Source organism: Bos mutus, chromosome 21, assembly GCF_027580195.1.
Source record: "Bos mutus isolate GX-2022 chromosome 21, NWIPB_WYAK_1.1, whole genome shotgun sequence".
Lineage (NCBI taxonomy): Eukaryota > Metazoa > Chordata > Mammalia > Artiodactyla > Bovidae > Bos > Bos mutus.
In genome coordinates, this window is record NC_091637.1 from 54090816 (window position 1) to 54117146 (window position 26331).

The window sequence follows — 26331 nt, forward strand, 5'->3', positions numbered from 1 at the left end:
ATTTCTCATGATGTACTCTGCATATGTTAAATAAACAAGGTGACAGTGTACAGTCTTGTCCTACTCCTTCCTCAATTTTGAAACAGTCAGTTGTTTCCTGTCTGGTTCTAACTGTTGCTTCTTGACAGGTGTCTCAGGAGACAGGTAAGCTGGTCTGGTACCTCCTTCATGAGGTACATTTTCTACTTTCTTTGTTACTGCAATGTTGTTAAACTTTCTGGCACTATAGTAAGATTTCTCTTTCCTCTAATTTCTAATAAGGATTTTCTTACCTCTGTAAGCTGTCACCCATGACCTCCTCAATGGCCATTAATCTTCTATAAACAATTCCTTTGAGGCTCTTCGAGCTTTCACAAAAACTCTCCTCAAAAATTCTTTTAACAACAACAAAAAAAGTTCTTTTAGCTTCTGCCCATTCATTAGTTCTAAAGCTATATCTACCATTTAGGTTTTTGGTAATTAATTACCTATTTCCATGCACCAAAATCTATATTATTTATCTCTGGCTGCATAACAAATTTACTGCAAACTTAATGGCTTAAAACAGCATGTATGATTTCACCATTTCTATAGACTAGGAATTCGAGAATGGCTTTGCCGGGAGTTCTGACTCCAGATATTTTATGAGTTTGTATTCAAAGCCTTGGCCAGGGCTGCAGTTATCTGAAGGCTTGAATCAGCTTGGCGGGTCACATTGCTGTTGAATAAGAGGCCTCCATTTCCTGCCATGTTTTCCTCTCCATAGGATTACTTCCTCTGTTCTTACCATATAGCATCTGGCTTCCTCCAGAGTGAGAGATGCAAGAAAAACTATCTTTGAGACTGAATAAATGTTGAGATTGCCAGGAACAATTTTTACTGTACCCATCAATAAATTAGATACTTGTGGTTGGTTAAACTTAAATCTGTTGACCAGATTCATTATCTTTAAATAAATTATAGATGAACAATTATCAACCCATGAAAGTGAAGATGATGAGATTTTCCGAAGAAAAAGTAAAAAAACAAAAGGAAATGTTTTGGAGTCCCCAGAGGTGAGTTGGTCAGTAATCACAGTAGCAAGATCATACAAAGTTTCTTGTTTCCCTTAAAACTTTTTTTTTTTAACTTTTTACTTTGTCTGCTTTATCTAGAATCAGAAGAATAGCGAAGTTGATTCTCCACTTCAGGTTGTCAAAAAGCGCAGGGTTCCTCCAAACAGAGTAAGTAAATAACAAATAATAAATAGTAATTCAGATCTTTTTGAGATAAATATTACAAGAGAAATATGTGAATAGTTGAGCATAGATATATTTAATCTTATAGGTATATGTTTAACAGAAAAAGATAGTAAATCCTCAGTGACTGGAATTTCTGTTTTAATTTTAAACTCCTTCAAAAAACTATTCCTATTTTTGTCAATACACTCCAGCAATTCGGGAAACGTTGATTAAATACCTACCCTGTATCTACTGTGCAAGATGCTGGGTATAGTATAAAGAGTATTTCCTGGTACTGTTTTAAGTGCGTAATCTAATAGGAAGGATAGATAAGTAAATGGATAGTTTCCATATAATTTTTTAAGTGATAAGAGAAGATAAAACTTAACCTAGACCTTGGGGAGTTCTGGCAAGCTTCTTGAAAATAACACCTTATATAAAATCTTAAAGCATACATATTTTAGGGGAAAAGAAGGGAGAAGGGAAGGCATTCCCAGCAGCTTAAAGAAGGATATAGAGCAGGGAAACAGCATCTCTTGTTGTGGATTGTAAAGACAGAAAGTACCAGAAAGTAAAGCTGGAGAAAAATCTGGGTAAACTTTTGGAAGGCCTTATTCGTTCTTTTGTTTACTGAATGAGTTTGAAAGAAGGGGAAGGAGGAGTCCACAATGACTGTTTGGTTTTGGCTTGGGCTTAGGTGGCAGATACGTCATGTTTTTAGAGGAAACAAGAAAGAGTGGTGAGTTCAGTGTTGAACATGTTCGAGTTTGAAGTCCATGTGGGACAGTAAAGTGACAATGTCTGGCAGGCACTGACAACTATGAAAATGTGAAAATTGGTCAGCAGGCACATTTTAAGGCTTTAGTATTCATTTGTCATCAGTTTATAGCTGATAGCTAAATTTTGAGACTAGGAAATCTTGTGTGTTTTAATTCTCTAATGCTAACTAGTATAATTTGTGCAAGATTAATTAAAAATGCAATCAGCTGTCATTAACTTTGTATACTCATATAAAACTCCATTTAAAAAAATTGTTCTAACTTGCTACTTTATCTAAAACGTCTGATTGACTTACTAGAAGTGAATTAAAATATTGATAATGCTGATGCTCAATCCACCTTAACCTAAAATAATCCCTGTTACTTGAAGTTATTTTCATAAATTTCTTTTGATTATTTGGATTGGTTTTATATTATTCTGTAAGAGACACTGTGGTAGGCTTCATAGTCAAAAGATTTGTTGTTATATTTTTTTCTTAGTTTGAAAGGACTTGTATATGTTTGAGTTGATTCTGATAGCTATATTTATAGACAATTATTTTTTGTGAAGCCCTTCAGGATCTTTTAAAGGAAACAGTTAAACTAAAAACATAAACATTCATCAGATACATTCAATTTCATACAAAACTGAATGAATACTGTATTAGTATTACTTATATTACCTAACTTATTATTTTATTACTTAGAATTATCTAACTTTTAAAGTTTTAAATATTATGTATTTGTGCATGGCTCTGAGTTGTAAGAGCATTTTATTTTTCTAACAAGAAAATGTTTGGTCAACTATTTAAAAGGGGAAAAAATGACAGTAGAAGCAACAACCCTTCAGAAACTCATTAAGATACAACACTTAAATTATATTTTCTTATGTAAGAATTTTATTGAATTATAGTTAGATTTATCATCTAGTGATGAGAGTGACAATTTTCACAAACGAGATCCACAGTCAGAAGACTTCAAGGATCACAAGAGGAATGCCAAAAGAAGCATCAAAGTCCGAAAGAGACAGAACCACCTCAAGGTAAACTTTTTTCAGTTTCTTATTTTTATATAAATATACTATATATTTTTAATTAGTAAAGACGAGTAGATTTTACATAGAAGTAGATTTCTCTATAATTTCTTTATAGGAAAAAACCAAAACTTAAAAATTATTTTAACTTTACTTTTTTTCACTAAAATTAAAAACTCAAAGTGTGGTTTCTTAGTTTTTCTTTGTGTTTTGAAACTATCTTGCAGTGTTGTGTTATTTTGAAGTGTAATGAAGATGTAACATTCAAATCGAAGAAAATATAGAGACAGAAATCTGAATTTTAAAGTATTTGCTTTTATAATATTTATATTGTTTTTCTTATCTATATCCAATATTCAAATTTTTGGAAAAGAATTCTTAGCACTTTTTTTTTTCTGATCAGTCTTTTTGTGGTACTATATTTTTCCTGGCAAAAATGATTTAGCTGAAAGACTCAAGAGACTTTATTAAAAAAACATTCAGCAAGCAGACATGCTGACCTGTAGTTTATTTTATTTATAACAATTAAAAGAAGACATTTTAAATAGATATGCTACTTTATCATTTCTACTCACAGTTTTCTATTTTTATTATTTTGTATCTTAAAAGCACTGGCAAGAAATCCATTTTCCAAAACTGTTTTCAGTTATTTGAGGACATTAAATGATTTTCTTAAAGGCACTTTCCTGTTTTCTCATTTATCTTAGCTCGTAGCTAGGAAGTTTTTAGATGAAGAAGCAGAACTTTCCCAAGAAGATGCAGAATATGTTTCATCAGATGAGAATGATGAGTCAGAAGGTGAACAAGACTCCTCACTCCTTGACTTTTTAAATGATGAGACTCAACTGTCACAGGCTATAAATGGTAAATCATACAATAATACTTCTTTTTCTTTTCATTTTCAATGCTTTTACTATGGTTATACTTAAATATTGTAGTAATTTTCCAAAGAACCTTGACTTTAAAGGGAATTCAATTTGACGTGTAAAATACTTGGATATTTTCATTCAAATTCTGTAATATTTTCTTTATGTGAGAGTTGCTTGTTTATAGGCTTCTACTAATTTTAAAAACTACTACTTTTAGAAAACAGTCTCTAGAGACCTGGCTGGCTGTCAGTTGTTCATTTAAACAAGTATTTAATGCCTGGTATGTACCTAGCACTCTGTAAGGTTCTTGAGAAAGCTGTATCTGTGAACAAAATGGACAAAACCCCCTGTGCTTATGAAACATACATTAGAATGGGAGAAGAGAAACAATATACACAATAACTAAATTATTTAGTGTAAGACAAATTTATAGAAAAACAAAAACAAATCGAGTAAGATGAAGATTTGGAGTGTCAGGGGTTGGGGTATTAAACTGTAAATTTGAGTAAGGTAATTAGTGGTTTACCTCATTGAGGTGACATTTGTCCAAACTGTAGGAGATGGGAATTCAACCATGCAGTCTGTTAAAACTAGCTGAGACACAAAGCTAAATTTATTAAATTCGTCAAGTACAGGAGAGTACTTTTAGAAAACAGTCTCCCCAAATAGTGCTTGAGCAGGTCTTCTATAGATGATTCAGATTGGCTGCAATGGAAATGGGAAAGATTGTAGTTGGCTTTTCTGGATTCTTACCTTTCACAAATCTTGCCATTCTTCTGCTCCTGCAGGGTCTCACATGACTTAAGATGGCAAAGTTTCCCAAGGCCCACAACTTTAAAGAAGGCTTTAAATACAAAGGTCTCAGTAGTGTGTTGCTGATACAGATATGATTTGCAGCATAAGGCTTCTTTCCCAGGTTTATAGCAGAATCTGGTGGGAGAATGTTGATGCAAAGATGACCAGTGTAAAGGCCCTGAAGCAGGAGTGTGCCTGGCGTGTTCAAGGGAACATCATTATGACTAGAACTGAAAGGGAAGAAGGGGGGTAGTAGGAAGTGAAATCAGAGGGGTAATGAATGAGCAGCCAACTCAAGTTATTTTGTTTCGCTCCAGCTTCTGTGTTGAGAATGGCCTGTCTGGGAACAAAGGTGGAGGAAAGGACCATATAAGAGGCCATGGCATAATCTAATCAAGGAATCATGGTGGCAGTGAGGGGAGAAAGACTGGGTTCTGACTGTGTACAGCTGACGGGATTTTCTGATGGATTAGAGAGACAAAAAGCAATGGCACCCCACTCCAGGACTCTTGCCTGGAAAATCCCATGGACGGAGGAGCCTGGCAGGCTGCAGTCCATGGGGTCGCTAAGAGTGAGCCACTTCACTTTCACTTTTCACTTTCATGCATTGGAGAAGAAATGGCAACCCACTCCAGTGTTCTTGCCTGGAGAATCCCAGGAACGGGGGAGCCTGGTGGGCTGCCATCTATGGGGTCGAGTCACACAGAGTTGGACACGACTGAAGCAACTTAGCAGCAGCAGCAGAGAGACAAAGAGGGAGTCAGTGGGCTTGAGCAACAGGAAGGACTTCAGTTGCTGCTGTTGGGAAGGTTGAAGTTAGTTCAGTTGTGATGAAGAACAGGGAGATCTGAAACTCCATTTAAACACAGTACTTTTTTTTTCACAGTATGTTTGAAATATGTAGGATTTTAGAGTTGTGTTTTTTTTGTTTTTTGTTTTTTAAGAAAATCTCAAAATCCACATTGTTTTTTTTTTCATGCCTCATTTCTTAGGTACTCTTTACTATATAACTTTAAGAAATAATCGGCATATGATTCTCACATGAAGTGTGCTTTGTGAAAAAAGCCAGATTGAAAAGGTTACATACTATATTATTTTTTAGTCACTAAGTCATGTCCAACTCTCTCCAACCCCTTGGACTGCAGCCTGCCAGGCTCCTCTGTCCATGGGATTTCCCAGGCAAGGATACTGGAGTGGGTTGCCATTTCCTCCTCTGTGGGCTCTGCCTGACCCAGGGGTAGAAACCAAGCCTCCCCGCATTGGCAGGTGGCTTCTTTACCAACGAGCCACCAGGGAATCGTGAATCTGGAATAGGTCAAATACTTATTTACTTTTCATTTAAATAATTTTGGTATTTGAACATTTTTTTGTCTTTATACAGATTCTGAAATGAGAGCTATTTACATGAAATCTGTGCGAAGTCCACTGATGAGCAGTCGATACAAAATGGCCCATAAGAAACATAACATAAACATTTTCTCCCAGGTATGAACTGTAGACATACAGTGGAGAATTTCCTGGTGGTGATGTTGGAATATATTCCTGTTAATGAAGCCTTCATTTTGTTTCTAAAACTCCATCAGAACTATTTGCAGTAGTTTCTGCCCTGAGTAAGGAAGATGGACTACGTGAATTCTCAAAATCCCGTTCAGTCATAATTTGATCACATTTTCCTTTTGTTAACTTGAGCTAATTAGAATATACTCTGAATTTGTTTTCCAATTAGAGTATTTAAAGGAAGTGAATAGAACTTTATCATCTACTAGTTAAAGTTTTAACTCTTCTGTTGTTATATTTCTCTTAGAAATTAATTTTTCCCAGTAAAATGGCATATCAGAAAATTATAGTTTTATTTTTCATTTATGGAATCAATTTTGTATTAGTATTATTTGTTTATAAATTGCCATATTCAGCTCAGAAATATGGGCATTTTTTTATGATCATTCTTATCTCTACTTTCATTGCATTTATTATATATAGTGTTTTATGAATTACTTATCACAGCATTTTATGAATTACTGTTCATTTTTCTGGCTACTTGCACTAGACTATAAATTTCTAGAGGGTAAATCATTATTTTTTTTTTATTCCCAAACTTCCCATTTTCTTCCATTAAAGAATATACTCAGAAAGAAGATGTGGTATATTATAAAAACTGGAAGTTTACTCAGCCATAGAGAAGAATGAAATTTTGCCTTTTGTGACCACATGGATGGACCTAGAGGGCATTATGCTAAGTGAAAGAAGTCAGAGAAAGAAAAATATTGTATGATTTCACTTATATGTAGAATCTGAAAAATAAAACAAATGAACCAGCATAATAAGGAAATCATAGACACAAAGAACAATTAGGTGGTTGCCAGAGAGGAATGGGTGGGAAGGAGAGAAATAGGTGAGGGAGATTAAGGGATACAAATTTCCAGTTGCAAAATAAATGTCATACCTATGAAATGTACAGTGTGGGGAGTACAGTCAATAATTATGTAATATCTTTGTACAGTGACAGATTGTAACTAGACTTATCCTGGTGATCATTTGAAATGTATGTTATATAACAGAACTAACATCATGTTGTAGGTTAATTATACTTCAAAAACTAACTCATAGAAAAGGGGATCAGGTTTATGGTTATCAGAGGCGGGGGCAGGGGATGGTATGGGGGAAAGGGGAATTGGATGAAGGCAGGCGAAAAGTGCAGACTTCAGTTATAAGATAAATAGTTACTTGTTATGGGCTTCGCAGGTGTCTCGGTTAGTAAAGAATCCTGCTCAGTGCAGGAGACACAAGAAACGCAGGTTCGATCCCTGGGTTGGGAAGATCCCCTGGAGGAGAAAACGGCAACCCCCTCCAGTATTCTTGCCTGGGAAGTGCCATGGACAGAGAAGCCTGGCAGGCTACAGTCCACAGGGTCACAAAGAGTCAGACATGACTGAGCATTCATGCAGGCACAGACCTTGGGATGTAATGTACATGATAAATATAATTAATACTGCTGTATGTTAAATATGAAAATTGTCAAGAAAGTAAATCCTGAGAGTTCTCACCACAAGGAAAAAGTATGTTTTTCTATTTCTTTAATTTTGTTTCTCTATAGGTGAGGGCTGTTCACTAAATTTATTTCATGATGTAGTGAGTCAAATCATTATGCTCTACACCTTAAACTTATACAGTGTTGTATGCCAATTATATCCCAATAAAAATGGAAGGAAAGAAAGAATATGCTCAATAAAGAGTCAGTTGAGCAAGTGACTGAATTAATAAAGTAAATGAAATAAATATTCAGAGAGATATCACAAACTTAAAAGAATATGTTAAAAACATGCTGGTTTTATGAAGTTTATTATACTCTTATTTGTGTTTTTATTGTAGATTCCTGAGCAAGATGAAACCTATTTAGAAGACAGTTTTTGTGTTGATGAAGAGGAGTCTTGCGAAAGCCAGTCAAGTGAAGAAGTTTGTGTTGATTTTAACCTAATAACTGAAGACTGCGATACAAATGAGAGTAAAAAATATAAAACCCGACGTGCAGTAAAGCTAAAACAAATGAAGATGAGACAAAACTGTGCACGTTCAAAAAATAAATTATCCAGAATTATTTTACTGGATGATTCAAGCGAGGAGGAAAAGGATGTAAAGGATAAACAGGAATCCAGGACTGTGGTTAACCCAAGCACGGTGCCTCCTGGGTCTTCACTGCAGTCCAGGGACCACTCTCATCCAGTGGGTAATCAATTGCTACACCAGAGACAACAGACACCACCTAATTTAAAGGTTCCCGATTCTGACGTCTCAGACTTCAAACCTCAGAGCCATACGAACACGGAATCTGCCTCATCGTTGTTCACTGCTGTCGGTGCACAGGAAGACTGTAGAAAGTTTCCAGTTCAGTTGAAGGTATGAATCAAACCAGAAAAAAAGCCTTCATGCATTTTCCAAAAGGCTTTTTTGTTTGTTTGTTTTCCTTTCTTTTGTGTTAAATAACGAGGTTAAAGAAAAATTAACAATAGAATTCTTCAGACAAGAAATCAGCATACTAAATTATATAGCTAATTCATAAGATGCTTGTTTTTTTAATGTGTTAATAGCTTTCTTAAGAACACTGTAAGGAAACATGCTTATTTTATATAAAGAATATAGGAAATTAGCTTCTTGCAAGGTAACAGAAATTACATGCTCAGATTAACTTTGCTTTCCCTCTCTGAAGGCTTCAGGTATGTAACTCTCATCTGCTTACTGGGGAGAGGAGGTTAGAGGCCTGATTTTCTTCCTTTGAATTTCTTTCCTTCCAGAATGGTTATGTAGTTTACTTTCCAGCTCCTCTTTACTTTACTATTGCTGAAGTAATCCCCAAAACTATTTTCAGTTTTTAGGAGTTGCAGTAGTTTTGCTAAACCAGGGGTTAAAGTGACAGTAATAGGAATCCCTAAACCTAGACTTCTGTTGCTCTCTTACTCCGGGTGTTTTAGGCCATTCCACCTTAGCAGCAGTGGCCCTCAGATTGGCATTTCCGAACATTATCTCCCGACTTTTTTCTTTTTTTCTTTTTGCATGTAAGTATTTCTGGAAGGCATAATGAGATAAAGTTGACTAGATTGTCTTATCAATAGATTGGAGAACAACAAAGTACTTCATTTCTTTGAGCCTCAGAATTATCAGCTCTAGTAGAAAGATAGTAATCCCAAGGTGAAGACCCTTTGCAGAGGAAGGAAAGGGAAAAGAGAGAAACTAGAATTAAGGAGAAAAGAGAGCAAGTAGAAGATTTAGTTGAACAGGCAATGGCTGAGGATTTTCCAAAAGTAATGAACTTTGGCATACAAGTATCTGAGTCTCTGTTTTCAGTTATCATGGGTGTTACCTTGAAGTGGAATTCCTGGGCCATACGGTAATTCTTTAACTTGGCGAATTTGCCAAACTTTTCCAAAGTGGCTGCATCACTTTCATTCCCACCAACAATGCATGTCCCAGGTTTTGTTCACATTCTCATCAATGCATTTTCCTTTTAGGAAATGTCTAGCCATCCTACTAGGTGTTAAGTGGTAGCTTCATCTGCATAGTACCTTTGGTCCTGTTGAAGGAAGAAGAAAAAGTACCAGAAAAATCAGCCTAGGTGCTAGAAGTTTATGGCGCCAACATCTGTGTAACTGACGGTGATTGATGTGTTCTGCTTTTCAGGGTGTTAGCGCTCTGCAGGATTCTGGCACTTGCGTGCCATGCTGTTCCAACTCACGACCACGTTTGGCTGACACACATGCTTCTCTAAGACTGCCCCAGGAAGGCCACAGAACTTGTATTCTTGTAGACAGCCGTGAAATCGTTTCTGGTTCAGAAGTAGTTTCTTCCCTAAGAGCAATCCATGGCTTACAGGTAGAGGTCTGTCCTCTCAATGGTTGTGATTATATTGTGAGTAACCGCATGGTGGTGGAAAGGAGGTCTCAGTCTGAGATGTTAAATAGCATCAATAAGAACAAGCTCATCGATCAGATCCAGTACCTACAGAGCATGTTTGAAAGAATATGTGTGATTGTGGAAAAGGACAGAGAAAAAACAGGTTTGTATTTTTATAAGGCTGTAAAGGAACTTGACTATTATTTAGTTCATTATTCTACTGTCAGGATGTGGGAGGCTCTTAAAATATGAACACCTGACTCATGAGTATTTACATGATGTCATAATATTTTTCATTAGTCACTGTGTTTAAATGCAGCTTACGAGAATTGAAGAGGGTGAATTGAAGGCAAGTGAACCAATCATACGTCTTTCTGGGAGGAGCCCTGGGAAGGGTACCAGAAATAAGGCAGCAGTGTGGGAGAGGAGGATTCAGGAGTTTAAGAAGGTAGAATTAGCAGGAGTAAGTGGAAGCAATCAAGAATTACTCTTGAGCTGACCAGTTTCTTGATTACTGGGCAGTCAAGTAGTGGTGCTGTTCTTTGAAATTATGAATATAGGAGAAGCAGCAGATTTGAGAGACTAAAGAGGTGTTTAATGTTGAATTCTCAGTGGGTCACTAAAATGGGTGCCTACAATATTTTAGAAAATGCAGGCTTGGAGCTTCCGTTAGGGAGGGAGTTTTATGGGTAATGTTTAACTGTATAAGGGCATCCCTGAGACTAGTGAAAAGATCACAGGATATGGAATCAGAAGATGCACTGAGTTCTGGTGTCTTCTATAGCTATGCGACATTCCATTTGACAGTTAACTCCTCTAGTATACTTTTCCTAGTCATCCCATGGTGTTACAAGAATTCAGTGAAATCATGCAGCTGAAAGCCAGTATGGAAGAATTCAAGGATTACACAGTCATTACATATATAAAAGGAAATAATGTTTATGTAAAATGTTGGTTCAGGAATTGAGCGATGTACCTTTTCATCACCACTGTCATTATTGAACCCTGTGATCGTGAATAAGTCACTCTTTCAGTAACCCCAGTCCAATTTCTTTTTTAATTTGACAAATGAGGGCTTTAGATTACGTGATCTTTTGGGTCTTTCTAGTGCTAAATTTCTATAATTTACTTTATACTAACATACCCTTTATAAAGGAAATAGATTTGTAATAAAAAGGAAAGTAATGTGACAAAAGCTATGGAAAAACTTTTTTTTTTTTTTTTGGCATAAGGAAGAATGCCAAAAGAAGGACGTAGGTAGACATGGAAAGGAAATGAATGAGGAGAGTAGGGAAGAGTTAAATTAACAGGCAAGAGTTAGAGACATTATAATGGGTGTGGAATGTATTAAGTTATCCTTGAAATAAATACATAAGAATTTTATATCTGTTAGAAGTATTACTAAGTGAATGCTTCAGCAATGCTAACATTACAGATTTGAGAGAAATAATATGGTCTTGGCCATCAGGAATGAGTTATCTAGGAATATACTTTCTCCCCTATCTACTCCCCTTCTGTTGATTCTAATTTGACACTCATCAAGACAGTTTTCCCTCTTTTCTCTCAGATATTTGAGAATCGCTTTAAACCTTTAGCAGTAGGATTTCTCATCAGCATAACGTGGCACTAGTTTGCTTAATGATACAGATCTTGGGATTTTAATAATGTATAGTATTAACAGTTCTACTTAATGTAAATTACTAAGGTTTGCATTTTCTTAAATATAAAATATTTAGGAGACACATCCAGGATGTTTAGGAGAACAAAGAGCTATGACAGCCTGCTGGCTACCTTAATTGGTGCTGGGATCCGAATTCTTTTCAGTTCCTGCCAAGAAGAAACTGCAGATTTGCTAAAGGAATTGTCTTTAGTAGAACAAAGAAAGAATGTTGGTATTCATGTTCCAACAGTGGTGAACAGTAATATATGTGAAACTCTTCAGTTTTATCTAAGTATTCCCAATATAAGTTATATAACTGCACTGAATATGTGTCACCAGTTCTCATCTGTGAAAAAGATGACAAACAGGTATGTCTGTTATAATATTTTTAAATGGTTACTTTAAAATTGTTCTAAGAGGCATTTCATTGGAATTTTCATATTTTTTATAAGTAAAGAGGTGTAGTGCCAGTTAGATTCATTCAGTACAGACTTTGCTTGTCACAGCATTAAGCTGAGGACATTAATTGGGGGGGCGGGGGGTAAAAAGGTAAGCATTGTATTTGTAGCTTAGAGCCCTGTGGGGAGGTGGACAGCACTTACATTTTGACCTTGCATTCTAACATTTCTGGGCTGTTTAGTTCTGTAACTAAAAAAATGTTCAAGTTGAAAGTTTTACTAGGTTTTAATGACTATATTGCTTGAAAATCAAATGAAGGTATTAAATAGGTTAAACTACAGGCCCAAATAAGATCCTGAAATTATTATTTTAAATGATTTCAAATATAGGAAGTAAATGTGCTTTTATTTAAACCAATGCTAAATACATTAACTGAATGTAGAAATCTGGGGGAAAAAAATTATTTCCTTAAAGGCTTTCTTTAAACAAGAATATTGAATTTTATAAGTCAGAAGTTCAAGTCTATTTTTGTTTATTTTTCAGCACACCTCAAGAAATTTCGATGTATGCACAAGTAACTCATCAAAAGGCTGAGGAGATCTATAGATATATTCACTATATATTTGACACGCAAATGTTGCCAGCTGATCTTAACCAAGGTAGTATTAAATCTGATACGTGATCAGACTGCTCAGGTTGGGTTATCAGAGAACAATACAAAATGCACTTCAATAATCATTGCTGCAGTTTATGATTATTGGTTTAATACATGTATATGAGAATATTGCCCTATTGTTTTATACTGTGTACATTTTTATTTATATAGAATATGTAAATTATTGAAGAAAACATGTGTTTAATAATTATTTTGGTTAATTACATAATGAAACTTGCTTATTGAATAAAAAGTTTATTTAAGGTGCTGTTAAGAAATAAAAGCTAGAGTGAAAGATGTATTTTAGAAATTTTCCGAAGATTATAGTGCTGTCATTATCATTTGTTAGCATTATAGGTTGATGTATCTGCTGCCAGCTGAATGGTCATAAACATTTTTTCCTATACATATACAATATTGAATAGGTATGGGTGGTAGGTGTATTGTGAGATAATGCCCCAGGAACTAGGAAAAGTCAAAAATTTAACTGAACCCTCAGTTCAGTTCAGTCGCTCATTCGTGTCCAACTCTTTGCGACCCCATGAATCGCAGCATGCCAGGCCTCCCTGTCCATCACCAGATCCTGGAGTTCACTCAAACCCATGTCCATCGAGTCAGTGATTGCATCCAGCCATCTCATCCTCTGTCGTCCCCTTCTCCTCCTGTCCCCAATCCCTCCCAGCATCAGAGTCTTTTCCAATTAGTCAACTCTTCGCATGAGGTGGCCAAAGTATTGGAGTTTCAGCTTCAGCATCAGTCCTTCCAATGAACACCCAGGACTGATCTCCTTTAGGATGGACTGGTTGGATCTCCTTGCAGTCCAAGGGACTCTCAAGAGTCTTCTCCAACACCACAGTGCAAAAGCATCAATTCTTCGGCGCCAGCTTTTTTCACAGTTCAACTCTCACAACCATACATGACCACTGGAAAAACCATAGCCTTGACTAGATGGACCTTTGTTGACAAAGTAATGTCTCTGCTTTTTAATATCACCATCTACAGCCCAAAAAAATAAAGTCTGACACTGTTTCCACTGTTTCCCCTTCTATTTCCCATGAAGTGATGGGACCAGATGCCATGATCTTCGTTTTCTGAATGTTGGGCTGTAAGCCAACTTTTTCATTCTACTCTTTCACTTTCATCAAGAGGCTTTTTAGTTCCTCTTCCCTTTCTGCCATAAGGGTGGTGTCATCTGCATTTCTGAGGTTATTGATATTTCTCCCGGCAATCTTGATTCCAGCTTGTGCTTCATCCAGCCCAGTGTTTCTCATGATGTACTCTGCATGGAAGTTAAATAAGCAGGGTGACAATATACAGCCTTCACGTACTCCTTTTTCTATTTGGAACCAATCTGTTGTTCCATGTCTAGTTCTAACTGTTGCTTCCTGACCTGCATATAGGTTTCTCAAGAGGCAGGTCAAGTGGTCTGGTATTCCCATCTCTTTCAGAATTTTCCACAGTTTATTGTGATCAACTGAATCCTAATAACTGTCAAATTCTAGTAATATGAATTCGTCTATACTACTTCTTTTGTTGTTGTTAAAATATCAAAGAAGTGATATACTGGAGTTGGAAAATTTCAGTTCGTTGTGACCCATTACGTTGCATCTGTGATCCTACTAATATTTTAAGATGGTTCCATATTATTACCTGCAACATGAGTCCCTTCGTTCTAGTCAGTGTAGTGCTAAAGCAGTCTTTAATTATGAATATATGTTTTCTCCACTTAAGGTCCTTTATTCTCTGTTTGCCTTATTTTTATCTATTACACATTGTTGGGGAGTTGAATCAACCTGACAGCAGAGGGTTTCACTTAAGACTTGGCATGGACTTCAAAGCTGATCTAACTCAGGTTGATTTTCTCTTTCCTATCAGACGATGAAAGTGACACACAGAAACAAGTGACTTACTCAAGTATAGACTGGGAAATCTAGAACAGGAACCGAAGAACTAGATAGTTTTCTTTCACTAAAAAAGCTACTCTGATTGTGAACTTAGCTCCTTTGGGACATTGTAAATTCTGAATTCTTCTAAAGCAGTTGATCTCTTCTTTCTGCTGTTCAGTAATTTTGTCAAATGTTTCCGTTACAGAGAGTAAAGGAAGTGATATAAATTATTGGCAAATGTGCAATTTTCATTATATCTCTCAGGTTCCAATTCATCCTTTAGTATCTCACTGTGCTATGGTGGAGTGGACTTTCTGAGCATTCCTCCCTAGTGAGCATGATTCTTAGCTTTGTCAGGTAGGAGGAAAGGGGCTTCTCTTTCTGGTTCCAGTGTACTGTGTTGCTGCTTCTCACACTACGTGGTATCAGCGGGTGTGTTGGGTAGGGCCATCTGGTGGAACTGTGCCCCAGCTACACCAGAAGCACGCAGCTCCCTCAGCAACCTCACATTGCCGTGGACTGATGGCTTCCCTACAGCCTCTCTCATGCAGACACCAGTGTCCTCAGATTCTGTGTGTGCACGCTGAAGACAAAGTGTTTCATAAATTGACATGGTTTGAGGGATATAACTTAGAGGATTTCATTTACTTACACTTGCTGTGTAGAGATGTCTATCCATTTTTAAACTGCAACAGCCTCTTTCTGTATTCCCACAGGTTGCACTTATCAACCCTATGGTTTATCAATCTACCTTGTCTGCCTTTGAGCCCTCAAAGTCTTTCTCTTCCAATTTTAAGTCTCCTTTGGATGTTACCTTAAACCTTACTAGTTTATCTAATGACCCAATGGAAAGAAATGGGAATAACCTGGTACCTGGCAGGTGGGATGAACAGAGACTTGATAGGTCACAGAGAATATGGGGAGGGGGGTACCTTGTAGTTGATGTCAAGTGTATGCTATTTCAAAATACCCTTTTTGTTTCCTATTATAGAACTGAACTACCTTCAAATTCCTAAACCACTATCTGTGAACATCAAACAGCACATTATTACACCAAATATTTGCAACTTAAAGTTCTACAGTATTAACCCTTTAATTTTTTTCATCGTTCACCTAGCAAAAATATTTGTGGCAGAAACTATCATGGTAGTTTAAAGGAGAATGATCTCACTTTACCTGCACTATTCTTTTTAAATCTTGTGTTTCTATGAATTCTATAGTTCTTTAGTAGCTGATCATTACTGACTAAATTCTTAGGAAACAAATGTATTTTTTCTATAAGTTCTGATATTTTTCAAGGAAAGAGCTGAACCATTAACCAAAAAGGTCATTTTTTCCTATGATCCAGCAGTTAGAAAAACCAGCCAAAACACAAATATTATAAAAACAAACTTACTTTATTTAAACAACCTAACTGGAGAGAAAGGGTGAGTAATGTACTATATAAACAGAGGGAAAAAATTTTTCATGTCAAATTTAAAACATAATGGCAGAATATGCTAAAAGATGTTTATTTCCAAAGAAGCTGTCCAAAAGGAAAACAGTGTTTATTATGACATGACATAGTAACTTGACTTCTTACAGTAGTAGATCTGTAACCTGAACGTTGTCTAACCCAGTCTTTTAAATACTGAGACCAAATTTTTGCTATGTCTGCTTAAAAATACAACAAAATGTTTTCTCATTCTACTTAATAAAAATACTTAAAAGCAATAAATGAAATTTACATAGGTTTCACGGATGTGCCAATCACAAGCTTTAAGAAAAACAATCAGGAGAAAGCTTGTCAAATGGTTTAAACAACATGTAATTAAAACATTAGATCTGACTTGTATACCAAGTGGTGACAAATGCTAACCTAAGTTTTCATGAACTCAGAAGCTACAATCTATATTCTGTTCTCCCCCATCTCTCCCTTTAACAATACTAACATTTTCTTAAATGATTTAAAAAAAAAAAAAAGAAAACCTGTATGGAACACGATTTTCTTCAACAGACTAAGATGCTTATGAGACATAAAACGTGAAACCTTTGAAAAAGAGTGTGCAGTTTCTATAAAGAAAATATATACACTTCAGATGAAGACACAAATACACTGCCTGCTTCTTGATAAACATCCTGGACATGTTCTCTTATTTATACTATTCAGAATCAGAATTCGAAAAATAATAATCGTTCTCTTCTTCATCTAAAGACTCCATAGCCTTTGTGAAAAGTTTTCCAATACCAGAGTTTTCTGCTAATTCTGTAATGAGAAGTTTAATAAAAAAGATTAATATGTTTCTAAAAGCAATTTCAAGGAAATTGAAAATAACTATAGGAAAAAATTGATAGGTCTGCCCACTTGAGAACAATTAATTTTAATACTGTGTTAATAAATAGACTACCCTATAGTAGAACAGAGCTACAAAAGAAAAGTATATTACCTTTGTTAAATGGTGTTTTTCTTCTTGATGGTGGAGTTGAAAAATCAGTTTCCATCTACAAGAGAGTTCATATTAGCTAAGTAAAAATTTTCCCAATACCACAGTTTTCTGCTAATTAACCTCCTGTGAAGCCTGCTTCAAACATAGACAAAGTTCAGCATGCTTTATCCCAAAGGAAATATTATAAACTAATGCTGTAATGGTTAAAGGATAGCACCTGAAAGTTGCCAAAATCAACTGAATACTTATTCTGTTCCATAACACTAGCAAAATTTGAGTTCTCTGTACTTTAAATTCTTGGCTAAAATAGTAATTCGACATATATGACAAGTTTCAAGTATATAGTGCATGCTTATGTACACCATACCTTTTAAACTATTGGCCATGGCTATCTTTAAAAAATGGAATAGGATAGAAAAGAAAATATGACAGCACAGGACAGACAGAAGTGGCAAGATATAATCAGAGTCCTGATAGGAAAATCTGAAAACTAAGATATTCTACCCAGCAAGGATATAATTCAGAATAGAAGGAGAGATTAAGAATTTCACAGACAAGCAAAAACTGAAAGATGTAAAAGAGGACATCAAAATCATAAAATGTAGGGGAGGAGAGTAAGAAAATGTACATTTTTCCCCCAGAATATGTTTGAGCCTATATTATTACCAGTCTGAAGCAAGTGGATACAGGAAGGAGTTAATACACTTGAAAAACAAGGTAACCACAAATCAGAAACATACAACAGATTCATAAAAACCAAAAAGAGAACACAAACATAATATGAAAGAAAACCATCAAACCACAAAAGGGAAAACAAAAATGGACAAATAAGAAAATACAAAATCAACAGGTAAACAAGGTTTAAAATGGCAATCAATACATCTATCAATAATTACCTTAAATGTAAATGCATTAAACATTCCAGTCAAAAAACATGTGCACCCGTGGCTGATTGATGTCGATGTATGGCCGAAACCATCACAATATTGTAAAGTAGTTATCCTCCAATTAAAATAAATAATTGGCAGATTGGATGAAAAAAGAAGAACCTACAGCATGCTTCCTACAAGAGGACCCACTTTAGGGCACACAGGACATTTCATGAAATGGAAATGAGAAGAAAGGGGCGGGGGAGCAATACTCATATCAGACAAAGTATACTTTAAAACAAAGGCTATAAAGAACGATAAAGAAGGCAAGCTACTAGAGCTATTGTAATGACAAAAGGATCATTACAATACAAGAGGATATTACAGTCATCAACACATATGCACCCAATAGAGGAGCATCCAGATACATAAATACTAATACAGCAGAGACATCCCTTTGCTGACAAAGATCCATATAGTCAAAGCTATGGTTTTTCCAGTAGTCAGGTATGGATGTGAGAGTTGGACAATAAAGAAGGCTAAATGCCAAAGAATTGATGCTTTTGAACTGTGGTGCTGGAGAGACTCTTGAGAGTCCCTTGGACAGCAAGATGAAACCAATCAATCCTAAAGGAAATCAACACTGATTATTCATTGGGAGGACTGATGCTGAAGCTGAAGCTCCAATATTTTGTCACTTGATGCAAAGAACTGACTCATTGGAAAAGGCCCTGATGCTGGTAAAGATTGAGGACAGGAGCAAAAGGGGGCAACAGAACATGAGATGGTTGGATGGCATCACCGACTCAATGGACATGAGTTAGAGCAAACCCTGGGGCACAGTAAAGGACAGGGAGGCCTGGCGTGCTACAGTCCCTGGGATCGCAGAATCGGACACAACTTAGCGAGTGAACAACAGACATAAAGAGAGAACTGACGGGAATACAATGATAGTAGGAGACTTTAACACCCCACTTATATCAATGGACAGATCTTCAACACAGAAAATCAACAAGGCAGTGGAGATCCTAAATGATATGATATCATCATGATCCCCACTTCACATCATATATTAATGAGACTGGAAAGCTCAAGTAGCTTGCCTTGTCATAAAGCTGGTATGGAGTCAAACTTTGAGATCAGAACTTTTAATACTAAACCCTTTGCTCTATCCTGACCTAGTGGCTATAAATGAAGCCAAAATTTCATTCTTGTAAGGAATGTGGAATTGGAAAAAGGGACTCAGAAACACTGAAAGGGAGTCTGCCCACATTTTCGATTACAGAGTAGAAGTTTCTTTTGAATTCAGTCTCCAGGCTGATTTTAAACCAAGGTTCCCAGAGGTATCTACCATTTCCTGTGGACAAATAAAGCCTATAAAGATTAGATCTGGCTAGGTAATCCCAATGTTTCAGTTTAGAGACTCTGAGAGGAACTGCACTCTAGCAGGTGTGCTATATAAATACCTCAGCATGGGTGAGGGGGAAGAAAAGAGCCATAACCTGGTTAAGGAATACGCCCTCAGGGAATAAGGTAGTCTCCTCTTACATTATCATTCTCTAAGACTGGCTATTTACTTTGAGGAAATCTGAGGTGAATTAGCTTTTCCTGAATACTTAGTTTTATCTGGATATAAATTATTCAAATTAAATGAGAAATTAAAATTTAGATCACTCAAAGGCAATACTGAGTTAACATTTTTCTGTAATTAGATTTTAAATATTGAAATACATACAATACACACATATCAAATCAAGTAGCTGAATCTGAAAAAATTTTGAAATCTAGAGTATCTAATGAAATTTCTTGTTCCATGACAATCATAACTCAATCAGTATGGATTATTCCACAATCACTGAATAGATATTACGCTTCTATGTCTTGCCTGAAATGTCCTTCTCTAATCTATATTTCTCCCACCCTGCCTGACTCCTCAAATGAAAATTCTCACCTTAGTCAAACGCTCCAGTCTATGAACTGCCATCTATAACCCTATAGCACTTACGTGCTTACCTCACTCATAGCCTCATATTATAATTTACTTGTATTAGGCTATAAGCAACGTGAAGGCAGGGGTTGTTACAGAACTTATAAGTCCAACAATTTGCGAGGTATTAATAGTCGTTCAACAGATGCACGCATGCTCAGCCATTTCAGTCAAGTCCAGCTCTTTGTAACCCCAGTGGACCATAGCCCGCCAGGCTCCTCTGTCCATGGCAAGAATACCGGAGTGGGTTGCCATGCCCTCCTCCAGGGGATCTTCCTGACCCAGGGATCTAACGTATGTCTCCTGTGTGTCCTGCACTGCAGGCAGATTCTTTACCACTCAGGTACTGGGAAGCCCCGACAAAGAAAAATACTTACTGCTTTTTTCTTGATATTGCCCCAGGTAGTGCCACCTTTACTTTTATGGGTTTTTTGCATACGAAAAACGTATTTATCACAATCATTCCTGTTTAAATATAAAATAATTCCAAATCAACAGTAATCACCATACTTTAATCCACAGAATGAACAGCAATCGACAAAATTAATTTAAAATGTTTCCGTACGTTAAAAGTATATTTTATGTTCCATTTTTAAAAAGACAATCATGTACCGATGGAGATGGACCAAACACTTCAACCCTATAAGACTGTTCTGAAAAATGGTGGTTCACTCACTGTCCGTTGTCCCATCTGCTCTTCCCAGTCTCCGTCTTGCCACCTGCCTTTTCTGAAACTCCCCAGGACACCTTGTCCATTGATTCCCTTTTGTTACACCTTTCACTCCTTTCTCTTGTTCATGTCTTCCTTCCCTATCCAGGTTGAATCTTAAAAGTTATCACTTTAAGGACATGCATGGTGATGAAAACTCTCCATTAATTTATGCCTTCCAACCTGTGTTGAGATTCAGTTTGGCCTTTTATTTCTACATCATTACATGTTTTTTATACCAACTAAGACTTAAAAAAAATATTTTTTTAACCTTACCTCTTTTTCCCTCTCATCCTTAGCAAATACACCTGACTCATAATTTACAGATGAAAACTGAAGCCAAATAGAATGTTGTTCTCAGTTTCCCAAAAATTACTTAGGACAAATTTTCTCTTTAGGCTTCAAGTGCCTTTATGATTGACTGCCCACTCCTTTATGATTTTTGGCAGCCTTAAAGGTATGACTATAAGAAATCTGTAAAGCTGTGATGTCTATTAAGACATCAGTGTGAACCACAAGCACTGCTGCAGCGCGTCAAGGAGCCTAGCCAGTTGTTCAGGATCAGAACCTCGTCAAACTACTGTCCGCTACAGATACTTAGGGAGTGATAAAAAAAATACTGTCGCTTTGCTTCAAATTGTTATGAAAAGGAAGCCAACTACTAGAGTCGGTGAAGTCTACAGAGTAAAGAGGTCTAGGAAACTGGTTTTTAAAAATACATTTTTATGAAATATATTCTGGGTATGAGTCCATCTTGTGCTCTGTAAGGAAAAAAGGCCATTTTCTATAATTGTGAAAGTGATATATGTTAAAAAAAAAAAACAAAACAGTATCATAATCCACATCAGTGTAATCCTACAATCTACAGATAATGGCTGGTGTTTTTGGTGAAGGAATTTCCTATCTCCTATGAATACATGTTACAAAACTGGGATCATACTGTGGGTAATGTAGTTTTATTTCTTAGCTCTTAAAAATTATTCACTGAACATTATTCTGTATCATTAAAATTTGTTGAAAGCGTTATTTAATTCTTTTAAACTTTTATTGGAGTATAGTTGCTTTACAATGTTGTGTTAGTTTTTACTGTACAGCAAAGTGAATCGGCTATACACACACACACACACACACACACACACACACAGCCCCTCTGTTTTGGATTTCCTTCCCATTTAGGTCACCACAGAGCATTGAGTAAAGTTCTCTGTACTGTAGTCTAATTTCTGATTAGCTATCTATTTTAAACATAGTATCAATAGTGTATATATGTCAATCCTAGTCTCCCAGTTCATCCCACCACCCGCCCCCCTTGGTATCCATGTTTGTTCTTTACATCTGTGTCTCTGTTTCACTTTGTAAATGAGACTCATCTGTATCAGGAGTTCCCCAAGCAGAGGGCCTGGGACTTGTAATGGTCCATGACCTGTTAGGAACCAAGCTGCACAGAAGGAGGTGAGGGACGGGTGAGTAAATGAAGCTTCACTGCAGTTCGCCATTGCTCACATTACTGCCTGAACCATTCCACCCTCCCCCCACCCTACCGGGTCCATGGAAAACTGTCTTTCACAAAACTGGCCCCTGGTGCCAAAACTGTTGGGAACTGCTGGTCTCTACCAATTTTTTCAGATCCCATATTTATGCATTAACATACAATGTTTGCTTTTCTCTGACTTACTTCACTCTGTATGACAGTCCCTAGGTCCGTCCTTGTCTCTATAAATGACTCAATTTCACTCCCTCTTATGGTAATATTCCATTGTATATATATATCACATCTTTATCCACTCTGTTGATGCACATTTAAGTTGTCTCCATGTCCTAGCCACTGTGAATAATGCTGCAGTGAACACTGGGGTGCATGTGTCTACTTGGATTATGGTTTTCTCTGGGTATATGCTCAGTAGTGGGACTGCTGAGCCACATGGTAGTTTCAGTTTTTAGGTGTTTTTTTTTCTGGCTGCACCATGCAGCCATGTGGGATCTTAGTTCCCTGACCAGAAATTGAACCTGTGCCCTCTGCATTGGGAGCTCAGAGTCTTAACTACTGGAATGCCAGGGAAGTCCCTCAATTTTTAGTTTTTTTAAGAAATCTCCATACTATTCTCCACAGTGGCTGTATCAATTTACATTCCCACCAACAGTGCAAGAGGGTTCCCTTTTCTCCACATCCCTTTCCAGCACTTACTGTCTCTAGATTGTTAATGATGGACTTTCTGACTGGTATGATGTGATATCTCATTGTACTCTTGCATTCTCTAATAACTAGTGATGTTGAGCATCTTTTCATGTGTTTGTTGGCTATCTGTATTGAAGACATGATTTTAAATTATTACATATTATTCTATTATATGGACAAATCCTAATTTCTTAACTTTCCTTATTATTGGACTGTTAGGTCAGTTTCAAAATTTCAGTATTGTTTTGTGATGAACATCTTTGTTCATACAAGTATACACTCATACTTGCCCTACCTCATATTTCCTTAGAAATAAAATTCAAGGGCCAAAGGAATGAATATTTTAAAGCTAATGATTTGGCCAAAGTTCTTACCAAAATCTGTCCAAAATCATATTCACCACAGAAATTAACTCACACACCTATGGTCAATTAATCTTTGACAAAGGAGGCAAGAATATACAATGGAAAAAAGATATTCTCTTCAATAAGTGATGTTAAAGTTGGACAGCCATATGTAAATCAAGTTAGAACACACTCTCACACCATGCATAAAAATATGGCTTAAGGACTTGAAAGACATGACACCATGAAACTCCTAGAAGAGAACATGGGCAAAACATTCTCTGACATAAATCATACCAATATTTTCTTAGATCAGTCTCCCAAGGCAATAGAAATAAAAACAAAGTTAAACAAATAGGACCTAATCAAACTTACAAGTTTTGGTACAGCAAAGGAAACCATCAACAAAACGAAAAGACAGCCTACAGACTGGGAGAAAATATCTGCAGATGGTGTGACCAACAAGGATTAATTTCCAAAATATACAACGAGCTCATACAACTCAACAAGGAAAAAACAAAACAACCCAGTCAAAAAAATGGACAGATGACCTAAAGAGACATTTTTCCAAAGAAGACATACAAATGGAAAATAGGCACATGAAAAAATGCTCAACCTCACTAGTTATTAGAGAAATGCAAATCAAAACTACAATGAGTAATACCTCACACTGGTCAGAATGACCAGCATGTAAAAATCTACAAATAAGTGGTGGAGAGAATGTGCAGAAAAGGGAATCCTCCTGCACTGTTGGTAGGAATGTAAATTGGTACAGTCATTATGGAGAACACGTAGGGGTTCCTCAGGAAACTGAAAAGAGTTGCCATATGATCCAGGAATTCCACTCCTGGGCATATATCCAGACAAAACTATAATTCAAAAAGATACATACACCCCCTATGTTCATAGCAGCACTATTCACAATAGCCAAAACATGGAAGCAACCTAAATGTCAGTTGACAGATGAGTGGATAAAAAAGATATGGTACATATATGCAGTGAAATACTACTCAGCTATAAAAAGAAGCATGAAATAGTCCCATTTGCAGCAACTCTAGGATGGACCTAGAGATTCTCATACTAAGTGAAGTCAGACAGAGAAAGACAAACACCACATAAGATCACTTACGTGTGGAATCTATGACACAAATGAGCCTATCTATAAAACAAAGACTCACAGACAGAGAACAGACTTGTGGTTGCCAAGCAGGAGAGAGGACTGGGAGGGAAATGGAGTAGGAGTTTGGAGTTAGCAGATGGAAACTATTATGTAGAGACTGGATAAATAACAAGGTCCTAGTGTATAGCACAGGGAACCATATTCAATATCCAGCGATAAGCCATAATAGAAAAGAATATTTAAAAAAATATATATATATATAATTGAGCCACTTTGTACAGAAGAAAATGACAACACTGTAAATCAACTATACTTCAATAAAATAAATTCTGAAGTATTAAAAAAAATTATATGCTTAATATACTTTCACTTGTAGTAAATACTTAGTTAAAAATAAACAAAAAATAATTTCTGGATTGCTAGGGAAAATTATGATTTTGCTGAGTAAATGCAAATTCAGATTTTCACTAAGCTTCATGAGAATACAGATGGTTTTTTTTCCTCCCAGTTTTGATCATATGGCATCGCTCTCACACACCCCATGAAAATTGCTCTTATCAAGATCAGTGCTGGCCTGCTGAACTGCCAAATGAATAGTCTATTTTCAGGCTGCCTTACCATTTTCCATTTCCCCCACATGTTATGTGATTGTTGGCCACCCATATCGTTTCTTATTTTTATTTATTTATATTTCAAAATAATGTTTATATTCACATAGTGTGGAATTCAAAAAGTCTTCTTTTTTGTCCCAAGTTATCTTAGTTCGTCTCCTGAAAGATCACCAATGTTTTCAGTTGCTTATGTATCCCTTCAGAGATATTTCATCAAATAAAAGCAATTATGTGTGTGTATACACACATATACATACAAGGATACACACACACAGAGCCCCTATTTACACAAATGATAACACATTAACTACATCTAATGGTTTTCATTTATTTATTTATTTTTTGGCTGTGCTTGCGGCATGCAGATCTTAGATCTCCCACAAGGGATCAAACTCATGCCTCCTGCACTGGGAGTTGTGGAGTCTTAACCACTGGACTGCCAGGGAAGTCCCCCTTTTTTTCATTTAATATATCTTGAATATCTTACCATAAGTACATAAAGCATTTCTCATTAATTTCTATGGCTACATAATGTAGCAAAATTTGATTGGTCCCTTATCGATGGGCATTTGAGTTGTTTCCAGCCTTTTGTCATTATAAGCAATACTGCAACAAATTAGCTGTACAATCACAATTCTAGAAGTAGGACTGCTAGGTCAGAGAGTATATGAATTTATAATTTTGACAGATATCAACAAAGTACCACTTTCAGGGATTGAACTAATTTACCTTTTCACTAGTAATGTGTGAGAATGGCTTTCCTTTTCTTGTTAATTTGTAGGAGTGTTATAACAGGGAAGTTAGCCTTTTTTCCTGTGGTAAGTTCCCATAAATTCTTTGTCTAAAATTAGAAGTTCCATAAATTCTTTTCTCAGATTCTCATTTGTCGTTTGACTGTTTATGACGGTTGGTACCAACTAAAACTTTATTTTCTATAGGATTGACTTTATCATACATTTTGTTAGTGGCTTCTGGGACTTCTAAGATTATGAAATAATTCTCCACAGTCTTCTAAAGATATATTTTATACTTTAATTTTTACATGCCAAACTTTGACCCATTTGAGATTTATCCTAATGTAGAGTGTGAACTGTGTACTGACAATACTGAAAATACCTATACTGCAGGAACCATCCATCTTTGACCTCTAGGAACCATGCTTTCTTGTTTTTTTAAAAATAATGATGACTTCTCTAATTACTGACATCTGCTGTCTTCAACTTATGGGATGTTAAAAGCTCATGCAGAGAATTACAGTACCATATGCACAAATACTTACCTGTTTATAGAGTCTAGCATGCCGGGCGTGACATGATGACACTGAGGAGTTTTTGCCAGTGGAAAGACAACTGATGATGGAGTTGTTGGATTTCTGTCCATATTTGGCAGAATATCATCCCCTTCTTGACTGTCCTGGAAATTTGGTAACTAAAAAGCAAATATGTATTAC

General features: G+C 36.2%; 2 protein-coding genes across 7 annotated transcripts in view; one reads left to right on the top strand and one right to left on the bottom strand.

The window, feature by feature from the left end:
• The window catches only part of FANCM (FA complementation group M), a 108979-nt gene that overhangs the window by 46026 nt on the left and 36622 nt on the right, over positions 1-26331 (top strand). For 2 of the 4 annotated variants that reach the window (XM_070358800.1, XM_070358802.1), the window contains exons 15-23: positions 943-1034; positions 1134-1202; positions 2871-2999; positions 3698-3854; positions 6036-6139; positions 8024-8548; positions 9827-10202; positions 11776-12067; positions 12642-12757. In XM_070358800.1, coding sequence (XP_070214901.1) covers positions 943-1034; positions 1134-1202; positions 2871-2999; positions 3698-3854; positions 6036-6139; positions 8024-8548; positions 9827-10202; positions 11776-12067; positions 12642-12757 — 1860 coding nt within the window. Of the gene's footprint in view, positions 1-942; positions 1035-1133; positions 1203-2870; positions 3000-3697; positions 3855-6035; positions 6140-8023; positions 8549-9826; positions 10203-11775; positions 12068-12641; positions 16607-26331 lie in introns of those variants that run through there. The other 2 variants (XM_005892591.3, XM_070358801.1) reach the window with 2 other exon arrangements.
• MIS18BP1 (MIS18 binding protein 1) overlaps positions 16749-26331 on the bottom strand; it is a 46376-nt gene continuing 36793 nt past the window's right edge. For 2 of the 3 annotated variants that reach the window (XM_070358804.1, XM_070358806.1), the window contains exons 12-15: positions 26161-26309; positions 20299-20386; positions 17066-17120; positions 16749-16884 (exon numbers count right to left, since the gene is read on the bottom strand). In XM_070358804.1, coding sequence (XP_070214905.1) covers positions 16781-16884; positions 17066-17120; positions 20299-20386; positions 26161-26309 — 396 coding nt within the window. In that variant the 3' untranslated portion in view covers positions 16749-16780. The remainder of the gene's footprint in view (positions 16885-17065; positions 17121-20298; positions 20387-26160; positions 26310-26331) is intronic. The other variant, XM_070358805.1, reaches the window with a different exon arrangement.